The following is a 12,900-nucleotide window of genomic DNA, read 5'->3' as shown; positions in this document are numbered from 1 at the left end:
GCTGCCAAGTTAAGGTGACTTCCGGTATACGCCCACTTCCGGTCTTCTATCCAAATACAGATGCTGATACAGATCATTTTGATGGTTGATGACATCTCTGTACACCTCTAGTCCCTTCCATTGTTCACATCTTTACTTAAAATATATTTGGTAAAAGTAGCTGTGACTTCCTGGATATGACGTCATATCCCAGAGTCTACCTTTAAGGAATCTTCTCATCATCATCATTACTATACATCAACGTTGCTAAAGGAAAATCCAGGCTTATTTTTATAACTCTCGCGAGATTTATCACAATAAATCAGAATTATAATGTAATTTGAATAAACCTGGATTTTCCTTTAGCGACTTTGATGGAATACCCACCTGGTTCAGTGAGTGTGTGTGTAAAGAGCATTCATGACTATCTTCCTTTTCTTTGTTATTATTGTTGCTCTGTGTCAGATGTCAAAATGCTGGTCATTTGATTTCAGGCCATTGATATGAATTTAAAAACAGATAAAGAAAGCTTTTATGGGACAGGACTTTGTCTCTATTATTGTATTGTTGCACTGTTATATTGTTGCACTGTTGGTGAATCACCCTGGTTGTGTTTTCATGCAGTAGCTACAGATATGAATACTATGTTATGACATGGTTTGTCGTATTATGTTATACCTTTATGCTTTCAGATTTTACTGAAGGACAGGAAATACAATGTTTTCTTTACTTTTAATTAAAAACAAATGTTATAAGACAAACTTGTTTCTGCTTTCTTTTTTTATTTGATCAATGACCTGTTGAGGCTATGTTTTTCATTGGCTAGGTGGGGGCGGGGCCAAGGAAGGTAAACACATTGTTAAGTGTTGTTCACAGGTGCTGTAATGATACATTACATGACTTGTATTTATTGGTTGTTGTTATTATGCACTCTTACTCTAAACAAACAAAAAACTGTTTCGATAAGTGTCTGAGACGAGACGACTGTAAGCAGATACACCGGTAGCCTACTTCTGAAAGTTTCCTTGAACAGGTGAGCCAATATCACGTGATCACATGCGCAACATCCAAGAAGTCATTCTAGAGCAGTGCAGCAGATGTTCCGATCTTTGCACTTATGCCATGTTTATTAGATCGTTATTAAGTTACTGGAGCTGAACAACATTATAAAACATCTGTTTTCTATCCGTCGTCTAGGGATAAACATATGGAATAAGAAGGACATCAGCAATGTCATCGAAACTAGTTGCTTTCATAGTGGCGTGTAATTTGTGGTACAATTTCCTGGTGTCTGCTGGAGGTAAGATTCCATCCATTGACGTTTCAATGTATTGATGGAATGCAGTTGTTACCTAGCCTACACTTAATTAATAGTCAGTTTTACAATAATAGTAACTACTTTTACTACTCAGGTCATCCACATTTACGTTTGTTAACAGCAGACTTCCTCAAAGAAACAACTGCATTAACTGAATTAATGCTTGGAGTAGAGACAAACAGCCAATCAGCAATCAATACACGCGATCTTTACTCTCAATGTATCAGTGCCACACTGTAATTCATCAGACAAAAATGACCTAGGCTCCAATCTGGACTTTGCACCAGGATATGCCCAGTGCCTATATGTTAATGCATCCTAAGTAATGGTAAACAGACATTAGGTTGGTAAGCAGACAGACAATGGGTCCAGGAGCTGAGGAGTTTGACAAGTTTCTCCAGGTTTCACTACCTGTGAATATTTTGTAGAACTGTAGCCTCACTTTGTGACTAGACATACTAGTTTTTACATTTGGATGTTGTTGATGTCAGCAACATTCTGGACATAGAGTCTCTCACACATTGGGGCTAGTAGAACTGGTGATTGTAGTATGTAGTATGCTGGACAGAGCTAGTTTGACAGTTCTGGTGGTATTTGCATTGTTGTCCTGTGTGTAGGCTACCTGTCTCCTGTGAATAAAAGGGTTCAAGCTTGATGCAGATTCCAATGGACTCCGATGTTACTCATTATTAAGACAGTACATGCTTGCAAATAACTGCATTATCAGTTAGTGTTTGCTCTGCGGTAGTATGGTCTGACAAAATGCTTCTGTGAAACAACAGGTGACCACAGAAAAGGGGATCAACATCCCCATAAAGTACATTTTCTGTGATTTTATTAAACTCAGCAAAGTACCCATTTGTACTATGTTGTTTCTAAAAAACTAGGTGAAAGTTCACCTTCATGCACAATTAGGTTCACCAGCATTCAATGTGTAGCCAATACTCTTCTGTTAAATCATACACAGAGACTCTATGTCCACAAACTACAGTATGCAAAGCATTAGAACCAAACGATGAGTGTAATTTCCAGTATTTCCAATATTTTAATTTCCAGTATATAGTATATAGTCCACATCAGTTGGACTGTCCTCTGGAGTCTGGCCTGCTGCAGACCTCCCCCCAGCTGACCTGGCTGAGGGACTGCTCCCTGCTGCCATGGGGCTCCCCCTCCAGCCCTGCCCGGGTCATACTCAATCAGAAGGGCAGAGCCTTCCTGGAGTTTGCCAGTCTCAGACAATCTCAAAGTCTCATTCACTGTGTAACTCACTATTGAAGGTCTGTTACCTTCAGATTGAGTGTGACCATTCAGAATAGCCACAATATAATTATCATGCTGTCAAATCATATGTATCATAGCATTATACAATTAAATACAAATGTAAAGATTATGGTAATATCAAGTGTAATGTAATAGCATATCCTCAAGGTGGCCAACTCAGTAAGCTATTGTCACACCTCCTAGAGTTAACTTAGATTTCATTTTGGATTTGGGGGAGGGGAATTGGTATTTGGTATACCTGCAAAGAGGCATTTGGTTTCAGTGTGCCTTCCAGCGATGAAATGGCTGTATCTGCCTAACAAGGTTGGGCTGTGCACATGAAGGACCCTATTGTTTTTAAAATGTGTGTCGTCAGCAACTATAGCAGTGGTTTGTATTTATATGTGTTCACACAGAGCCTCTGTGCACCAAAGCCCCAGAGTTTAAGCCCAGTGGGGGCCTGTCTGAGCACTGGGAGACCGTGGGCTCCACTGTGTCCCTCAACTGCACTGCCCTCCTGGGCTGGGACCCCAGGGAGCCACTGTGTGATGCTAACCTGCTCTGGAGCCATGATGGAAGTCAACTGTCCAACCACAGCCTTAACATCTCCATGTGGTGAGTGAGGGAACAAACCCCTTTAGATGCAGACAGAAATACAGAAGGTGCTACTAGATGGTGTAAGGCTGTACAGTAATAACTATTTAATAGATCATTAAATACTGTAATACTGTGTAGCCACCCACATTGCCATACTAAGTACAGATGCTTGCAATTGTAATAATAAAAAAATGTGGACGCATAAAAGCTTTTGAGAATAACTGATATAAAAGCGGAGGAGAAAATATGATTCAATTTAATCTCTGAACGTATCAATACATTTCACCAGTGAAAGCAGTATACAGTATCTGGAACCACAGTGTTAGAATAGTGCTTCCTGTTCCAGGAACCCTAGTGAATCCCAGCGGATGGTGAGCAGCGTGCTGGTGGTTCACCTCAGAGAGCAGCCTGACTATGGCCTCTACTCCTGCGAGGTGAGGAACATCTCCACTGACTTCAGCCTCCAGAATACAAGTAAGAGCATAGCAGATTCAGACCATAAATGCTAGGAATATATCTAGGCAAAGTGTTTTTTCACGGTCATGGGTACCTGAGGTTATATACTACACATTTCATATTATATCATCATATTGGGCAGAGATTGGATTGTGTGTGTGTGTGTGTGTGTGTGTGTGTGTGTGTGTGTGTGTGTGCGCATGCACGTGCATGTGCGCATGCGTACGTGTGTGAATAGTCCACCCCAGCCACACTGCAGCTGTCATCTCAGCCATCACCCTCCTCGTCCTATTGGCCATTGCTGCTATGGTGTACTCTGGGTGCCGCCTCAACCTTAAACTGTGGTACAAGAACTCTTATGGAGACTATGAGCTCAATGGTGAGGATCCCACTGCAGCAGTATAATGTCATTTGGTCCAAATATTTATGATAACGGGTAATGTTACTGATTATGTCTCTTGTTTCTATTCTCCTTATGTCATCAGACGGCAAGATGTATGATGCCTACATCTCCTATGTGAGCAATGACTATGACAGGAAGTTTGTCAATTTCATTCTTAAACCCCACTTGGAGAACAAATATGGACACAAGCTCCACCTCAATGATAATGACATCCTTCCTAGCTCAGGTAATGAATGACTCAATAACGAAGTAAGAGGGCTTAACATTCACTTCAACTTTGTATCATGTAACTTTGTCACATGTAAAGTTCTGATGTAGTGTAGTAGGAAACTATTTAGTTTGGCATGGAACAGACTGTAAAGAGGGTGGATGTCTTGGCTGACTTTATCCCCCTTGGTGGCTGTATACCTGTGTCTACTGCATATTAAAGTGAGTTTATTGTATGTTATATATGATGCTGTTGAGGCCCTGTGCTAATCAAGCATTTCATTGCTCTGCTCGCAGAGTATGTGACAATAAACCCACTTTGACTTTGACTGTGTCTAACCCTATCACGTGTCTCCCTCCTCAGAGCCCTCTGCTGAGCTGCTGATGAATGTGAGCCGTTGCCGACGTCTCATCGTGGTGCTCTCCCGTGCCTACCTGGAACACGACTGGTGCTCCAACAACTTCAGGTCAGACCCTCTGTTATAAGGAGATATTGTCCTCGTCAGGTGGCCGGAGATGACATTGATCACTCAGGTTGAATCGTAATCATTGATTTATACAGATCTGGGTTACATTCTGTACAGATGTTTCCAAGGCAGCATGCTTCGTTAGGTGGCTGTACAGATGTTTCCAAGGCAGCATGCTTCGTTAGGTGGCTGTACAGATGTTTACAAGGCAGCATGCTTCGTTAGGTAGAGACACAAGAGAAGTCGAGCCTGGCTATGGCAGTTGGAAGCAGAGCGAAGTGTTGAAGGAAGTTGTCTCCCTTTATACTAGTTCACACAGAGAGAATAGATGTACATCTGTCTGTCGTAACTTACAATATTGACATGGTCTTCCTTACATGGCTCTATCCTATGGAAGTCTATGTGTGTTCTGCTGACCCTTAACTCTTGACCACTAGGCAAGGCTTCTCCTATATCCTAGACTTAACCTGGTCTGGCCTTAGTCTAAATCTGGCCATGGTCCAGCTCAAGTGACTGTCACAAGTCAAGTTGGAAACATGTTGACTGAAAGTGGGCACACTTAAAATACATTTTAGATTAGACAATGAATATTGCAATGTTTGATAGGCACACAAAAATGCCCCATATCACCCTCTCTGTCCACCAGAGCCATCAAGTTATTAATATCATGTCTTGTGTAAAAAGGTTGAAGAATAGGCTGTTATATTCAGAGAACCATTATTATCTCCAGTTCTTTCTACTAGAAATGTCTAGAAATGTTCTAGAAATGGACAGAATGATATCAATCTAGTCTCAAATAAACAGTATATTCAGTTTCAATATATAACAGTCTAGTCTTATTGACTCTGACAATGTCCTTGTTTTCAGGCAGGGCTTGCTGCACCTGCTGCAGCTATCCCAGCGGCCTATCTTCATCGTGATGGCAGGCCAGCCCAAACACATGAATCTGGAGATCACCCACCAGCTCAGAGAGCACCAGCACCGCCTCACTGTGCTCACATGGGGGCACCACTCCATGGTGAGGTCATAATAAGATAACTGCCAGGGATGGACAAGTTTCAGATGTTTGATGTTTAGTTTCAGATGTTTGCCATTGTAACATTGTCTGAAAGAAAGTCATTTTTATAATGAGGTCACAGTTGTAGAGTTTGATGTGCATACTGAGTAGATGAGTGTGTACTGTCTCTCCACAGACCCCGTCCTCTGTGTTCTGGAAGGAGTTGGCCCTGGCCATGCCCCGCAGGGTGGTCTACCACAGTGAGTCTGCGGGGGACCCTCAAACCTTGCTCCAGGACGACCAGGACCCCATGCTCACCCTGAACCCAGACTACCTGGATTGTCGCCCAGACCCAGACCCTGCAGGAGACCTGGGTAAGAGCGCAGGGTGGGTCATGGTCCTCCATGTTGATGTTTGGGTAGTTTACAATGTTACAAACATGTTCAGAGATCCTATGATACATGTGTCACATTCATGATAATTGCTTGCATAGGTTGAAGCATAGGCAGAAATATTGTCTGTAGCTAGATGATACAGTCCTGATGCCCACCTGCAAATTTACAGTTACAACCTCCTCCCTCACCCTCTCTTCTCCTCCCTACCTCTCTTCCAGGGCTGCGTCTCCCTGTGTACAAGACCCTCACTTTCTCCAGAGCCCCTGTGTTGCCTGCTGCCACAGCACCTGGGGCTGAGCTCAAGTCCTCTGAGATCGACATATCTGACCTGGGCTCACGCAACTATGGAGTCCGTACAGACTTCTACTGCCTTGTTACAAAGGAGGACATCTGATGAAGAACCCCCTCCTCCCTCTTGCCTCCCATCTTTAATTACTTACAGAAATGTGTCAACTGACTTAATCACAGTCATGTTATTTTGTCTTTATACTGTATGTGAAATTACTACAGATAGAAATGGCACAGATATATTCCCTCACGAACAGTATCTGTTGGTACAATATACAGTACTTCAAAATTAATAGAAGTGTTACAGTATATATACTGTTTTAGTGATTTTTGTTCAAATTATTGATTTATTGAATTTGTGGTATTTTAGGCTTTCCTACAGCTACAATCACTATTTGAAATATCTGTTGATTATTTAATATTAGCTGTTTTGTTATGTATGCTCTGCACATGTTATTATACTGTACATACTGTATGTTATTGATAGAAATGTTCAAATAAAGCGATTAATGGTTGACTGTGCAAGATCAAGTTTTTTCAAGGAATTAGTTTTTGTTTTGTTTTGTGTCTGTTTTTAATTAAATGTGGACCGTGAATGTGCATTTACTGTAAAAAATGTAAAATAAATAATCTTTGACTTGCACGTAAGCAAATTTTTCTAAACGGAGGTAAGCATTATTTATACAACGGGCTGCGCTTGTTTAAAATTGTGTCTGTCGTTCTATAAATACCAAAATACTTGAAATTGAACGCAGGTGAATGAGCTTTGTACTTACGCCCTGTTATAGCGGGGTGCAGACACCAGTGACCACTCAGTGAGCTTCCCGTCTTGAAAACGAGTCTATAGATCTGCATGAATCATTGCATTCAATTGGATGCAGAACTGGAGCGGGACGGGCGCGCAGGACTGCCATGTACCATACTGTATATACACTACCGTTCAAAAGTTTGGGGTCACTTAGAAATGTCCTTATTTTTATAAGAAAAGCACAGTTTTTTTTCAATGAAGATAACATTAAATTAATCAGAAATACACTCTATACATTGTTAATGTGGAAAATGACTATTCTAGCTGCAAACATCTGTTTTTTAATGGAATATCTACATAGGTGTATAGAGGCCCATTTCCAGCAACCGTCACTCCAGTATTCTAATGGTACATTGTGTTTGCTAATCGCGTTAAAAAGCTAATGGATGATTAGAAAAACCTTGAAAACCCTTGTGCAATTTAGCACAGTAAAGTTAGCACAGCTGAAAAGAGTTTTGCTGGTTAGAGAAGCTATACAAATGGCCTTCCTTTGAGCTAGTTGAGTATCTGGAGCATCACATTTGTGGGTTCGATTATACTCTCAAAATGGCCAGAAAAAGAGAACTCGACAGTCTATTCTTGTTCTTAGAAATGAAGGCTATTCCATGTGAGAAATTGCCAAGAAACTGAACATTTCCTACAACGGTGTGTACTACTCCCTTCAGAGAACAGCACAAACAGGCTCCAGAGTAGAAAGAGAAGTGGGAGGCCCCGGTGCACAACTGAGCAAGAAGACAAGTACATTAGAGTCTCTAGTTTGAGAAATAGACGCCTCACAGGTCCTGAACTGGCAGCTTCATTAAATGGTACAATAACGCCAGTGTCAACGTCTACAGTGAAGAGGTGACTCCGGGATGCTGGCCTTCTAGGCAGAGTGGCATAGAAGAAAAAGAAAAAGCCATATCTGAGACTGGCCAATAAAAGAACACAGACATTGGACAGGGGAAGATTGGAAAAAAAGTGTTATGGACAGACAAATCGAAGTTTGAGGTGTTTGGATCACACATTTGTGAGACGCAGAACAAGTGAAAAGACGCTGGAAGAGTGCCTGACGCCATCTGTGGAGGTAATGTGATGGTCTGGGGCTGCTTTGGTGCTGGTAACGTGGGAGATTTGTACAAGGTAAAAGGGATTTTGAATAAGGAAGGCTATCACTCAATTTTGCAATGCCATGCCATACCCTGTGGACAGCGCTTGATTGGAGCCAATTTCTTCCTACTGTTGTGTATTCTTATTGGTTATGAATCAAACAACAGCTAGTGAGTTTAAGATGATTTAATCCGAGTTACAAACAGATTTATACATACACGTGTTGATCCTGGGGCCTGGTGAAAAAAAGAGACCGCTTTCCCCCTTCCTCGCTGGTTTTCCCTAGTCCCCTAGATCCCTGCCCTCTTATGCAAATACAGTCACAGGTCATAGCCTATCACCTTATCTAGATGGTCATGAGGGCCGTCCCCTGTGATGTCACTGTGATGTCACCCTTCCGGGTGCCCGCTGGTGCAAACATGAAGGCTACAGAATAGCATGACCCCCTATCATACTATCTATGCATGTGTGTGGAAATATACGACACATCCCCCCTCGGACCACCCAGAGGGTGTTCCGAAACTAAACGACCACAAAACAAAAACAAAAACACAAAACCCCACAAACTAACTCAAAAAAAAAAAAAAAAAAAAAAAAAAAAAATAATTTAAATAAAATTAAAAATTAAAAAATAAACAACAACAGACAGAAAAACTACACCAACACACAACACAAGAAGCACAATAACACAGACCAACCCAGGACCAGTATTAGGAACCAAAGATATCATAAACAAAAAATAGAAAACAACCAATAATAAAAAGAATTTTGAAAATAACAATCACAATTAAACTAAACACAGTTCATCATGCACAAATCAATACAGCAACTTCCAACGACCGATGTTTTCTTTGTCCTTGAAGCGTCAGGGTCAGAGGTTACTAGCACTTGTACCCAGTTGGAGAACAGCCTTTACCGCTGTCTCAGATTGATAACACTTTCATAGTCAGCAGCTTCCATTTTCGTTGCGCTAGGAACAGAACCTCTTTCCTATCTTTGCATAACCACTACATCACTTCTCAACTGACATCAATCACATACGATATAGAAATAAACAAACAATACACAAATAATGACATTCAGTTATCATAACACATAATTCCCCAACAGTAAGCACAGGACAAAGGGAATGCATTAATGCATAGATCTTCACCTCAGGTGAGGACTAGTCTTCTGAAAAGTTCATTAACGTGGACTGAGTGACTGATTTTCCAAAAACAGTCAATGAGGCCCTGCCTTCTAAGAAAGTCAAAAATCATGTCTGCTATAATAGGTGCTCCTATCTTAGCAAAATAAGTTTCCCATGCCCCTAAGACCGTTTCCAGCCATGCTATCATCTGCTGTCCATTCCCGTCGTTCCCTTTGATCTGCTGCTTCACTACCCTATTCATAGTCTTTAATCTTTTCCTAACTGGTCGTCGTCCGTCAGTGTCATTGAGGTTCAGGCAGCCGCCTGGTCCCCTCCCACGCTGATTAAGGTCTGGGGAGTCGCCCTCAGCATCATCTGAAGCATGGTGCAGGCACTCGCCAGCATCCCCAGTAGCACAGGTGTCCAGGCTTTGGACACCCCCAGGCTGGACCTCCAGACTGTCAACACTCTCTGCTTCGTTGATTTCTGGTTCATTGGCATCTGGACAGCTTTCCACTGTCCCCTCGGTTTCAGGCACTGCCGGTAATGTCACTGGCTGTAACACTGGCATTGCCACTGGCTCTGGCAACACCACAGCATCTCCTCGTAGCTCCTCCTTCTCAGGTTCTCTGGGGACCTCGGCACCTGTTGGCACAACATCCTGCCTACTCTGTACATCCACCCCCCTGTCCACCACCCGTGGCCCTATTGGGGTAGGGATATGCCCAGACACCACTGGTGTACCCACTCTGATGTTGTTTCTCCAACAGACCCCACATTGACCTAAAGCATGGTCAATCTGTTCCATCAAATATGGACTCCAAAACCCATATTTCTTGGTGATCTTGCGTCTTACCTCCCCCCTAGCCACATGTGCTAATCCATGAGCTTCCTGTATTAACATGCCTAATAAATCTGAGGGTGCTACAACCAACCCCTCATGATTCCTCCATAGACCTGTGTCATCCTGACTTGCCCCCCTTGCTAGCCAAACGTTCTTGTCTAACGTAGTTACTCTACTCTGTAACATCAATAAATCCTCAAGTGTGACCATGCCCTGTAACTGCTTTTCATGTGTGACCAGAAGACCTTTACCTGCCTTGTCTGCTCCTGTAATGGCTTTGGCTGCATCTTCTGCAGCCCTGTTACCTTGTGTGACATGTGATGAGTCAGACCTGTGTGTGGCACACTTCACTATGGCTAATTCCTTTGGCTTCATCATGGCTTGTAACAGCTTCATGATCTGTGCGTGATGCTGTATAGGCGTACCATCAGTTCTCTTAAAACCCCGCCCCCTCCATACAGCTCCATTAAAATGACAAACATTATGTGCATAGGCAGAGTCGGTGTACACTGTCACTCTCCGTCCGGTTCCCAAGTTGCATGCTTCCGTGAGGGCAATCAATTCAGCCAACTGCGCTGAGCAAGGCTGAGGAACTGCCTCAGCCTGTTCTACAATAAACTTTGAATTCTGTGCTTTAACTAAGGAATACCCAGCGCACAAAGTTTCTCCTACCCCGTAACAAGACCCATCAACCCAATATTCTATATCAGCTCCCTTTAAAGGCAAAGCTTGTAGGTCTGTTCTATGCTTAATCACTCTGGCTGTCGATGGAATCTGAGCACCGGATGGCATCGTCACCTGACAGCCGTCAGGTGTGCATTTTACTGTACAGTTCAATTGGCATAGAGCATCTCTCCCTAGCAGCCCTGTTGGCGTGTGTTCTGGCACAAATGTTGACAGAGTTGCTCTCTGTCCCTTGTACTCTAAGTCTACAAGCTCAGTTGTAGGAATCAGCTGTTTAATTCCCTCAAATCCGATTGTCTTCACATATTCTCTAGACATAGGGAGGTGCGTGGCGCCTTCAGGCTTCTGTGTCACCACCAGCTGGCACCTCCCACTCGGATCTTCCGGGCACCCCTATAGGCCAGCTGCTGGGCCTCCGTAAGGGTTCATCACTCCTGGAGCAGGTATAGTAGGAGGCCAATATCCTCCTCCTTGGCTCCCCCCTGCGCCCCCCTGGGGCCTGTTGCAGCAGGTACAGGCTAGATGTCCATTCTGGTCGCATTGGTAACACGGTTCTAGCATCTTCTTCCCTGCTTCTGTCCATCCCCCTGGTGGTGGTCCTTGGCCAGGCTGGTTGTACATCTGGTATGGAACCGCTTGCACCCCTGGTGGTCCTTGTGGGTATGGATACCCCCCTTGTGGCCCCTGTGGGTAGGACTGGTAAGTAGCAGGATACCCCCCTTGTGGCCCCTGTGAGTAGGACTGGTAAGTAGCAGTCTGCACTCCAGGTGGCTGTTGCTGTGGGGCTAAAGCCTGCACTCCCTCTATGTTCCTCTCGCTTTCAGTCAATTGCAAATGAGTCAATATTCTGAGGGATTCTTCGTCTCGTGCCTTCTGTATCTGAATGTTCTTTCGATATAACTCAACTTGATGAGCTACGTGGTCTATATAAACAGCTTTGTTCATGTGTCGTAGCCCCACCACTTCTGCTAGCTTATCCTTAACTGGGGTAGGAAGCCCTTCTTGTATTTTTTCCCTGATTATGGATTTTTCTAAGGGGTTATCTTCAGCGTCTTTCCCTGTCACACTTCTCCATTGAGAGTGCACACGGGCAACATAACCCCTGGGATTCTCATCCCCCCCCAGTGGCTTCACAATGATATTGTCTGGGTGAATGTGAGTAGGGTAGATCTCCCTGATTGCTTTCCACAGCCTGCCTCTGTTTGCTGCGAAGAGCTCTGGATCATAAACTGATGTATTGATATATCTATGAAGTCCTGCCTTCATCAATATTTCCTGCATTGTATCCAATCCTGCAATAAAAGCTAAGAGTCTTTTCAGGTCTCCCATCGCGGCCTGCGTTCCTGTCAGTATCACGTCGACCTCTCGCGTCCACGAATGTCCTCCCTCTTGAAGAACGGGGAGTTTCTCGATCACTTCAGACAGATCTGTATGATGCCACGGATGATATTCCATCTTGTTACCCCGAATCAGCACTGGACAGTTCTTTAATGTATTTGATGACATTCGGTGACAATCTCCCTCTTTCTCCGGGCGTCTTCTCCCACCTTTCCTTTCGGCTGTGGCTATCATCTTCCTGACCTGCGCGTTGTAGCCTCCATCTGCATTGTCGTCATCACTTGAGTCTTCACTGCCATCTTCGCTGTCATCTTCCTCGTCACTCCTGTCGTCCCCTTTTCCCCTTGGCTCCTTCTTCTTCTTCTGGGAATGATCCTCCAGTGCCTTAGCATATGGAGGGGGACTGGAGGCAGGACACAGGTCTGGGGATGAAATGTTCAATTTCTGTTCCAGTGTTCTGGCCAATTCTTTTTTCTTTTCCGGTTCCATCTGAGCTATTTTCTGTCCCTCTACCTTAAATAGATCTAAAATAGCTAACTCTAACTTGCGTTTCTCTGATCTAATCTTTCCTCTTTGATGTGCTTTGTGCCCATTGATAAGTATTTCCAATGTTGCAATTAATTGTAAATTAAGGCTGCCCT

At 43.5% G+C, this 12,900-nt stretch overlaps 1 protein-coding gene across 1 annotated transcript; it reads left to right on the top strand.

Moving 5' to 3' along the window:
- Positions 1–1,659: 1,659 nt before the first annotated feature.
- Positions 1,660–6,473, top strand: sigirr (single immunoglobulin and toll-interleukin 1 receptor (TIR) domain; the record flags this gene model as incomplete). Its single annotated transcript, XM_080539655.1, has 10 exons — positions 1,660–1,698; positions 2,354–2,525; positions 2,974–3,172; positions 3,501–3,628; positions 3,849–3,989; positions 4,096–4,239; positions 4,585–4,687; positions 5,555–5,705; positions 5,881–6,058; positions 6,298–6,473. 10 exons carry the CDS (start codon positions 1,660–1,662, stop codon positions 6,471–6,473), a joined length of 1,431 nt encoding a protein of 476 aa, XP_080395781.1.
- Between the last annotated feature and the right edge of the window lie 6,427 nt (positions 6,474–12,900).

Source organism: Nansenia antarctica, assembly GCF_963989245.1.
Source record: "Nansenia antarctica genome assembly, chromosome: 9".
Taxonomy (NCBI): Eukaryota; Metazoa; Chordata; class Actinopteri; order Argentiniformes; family Microstomatidae; genus Nansenia; species Nansenia antarctica.
This window is presented reverse-complemented; position numbering and strand designations above follow the sequence as displayed.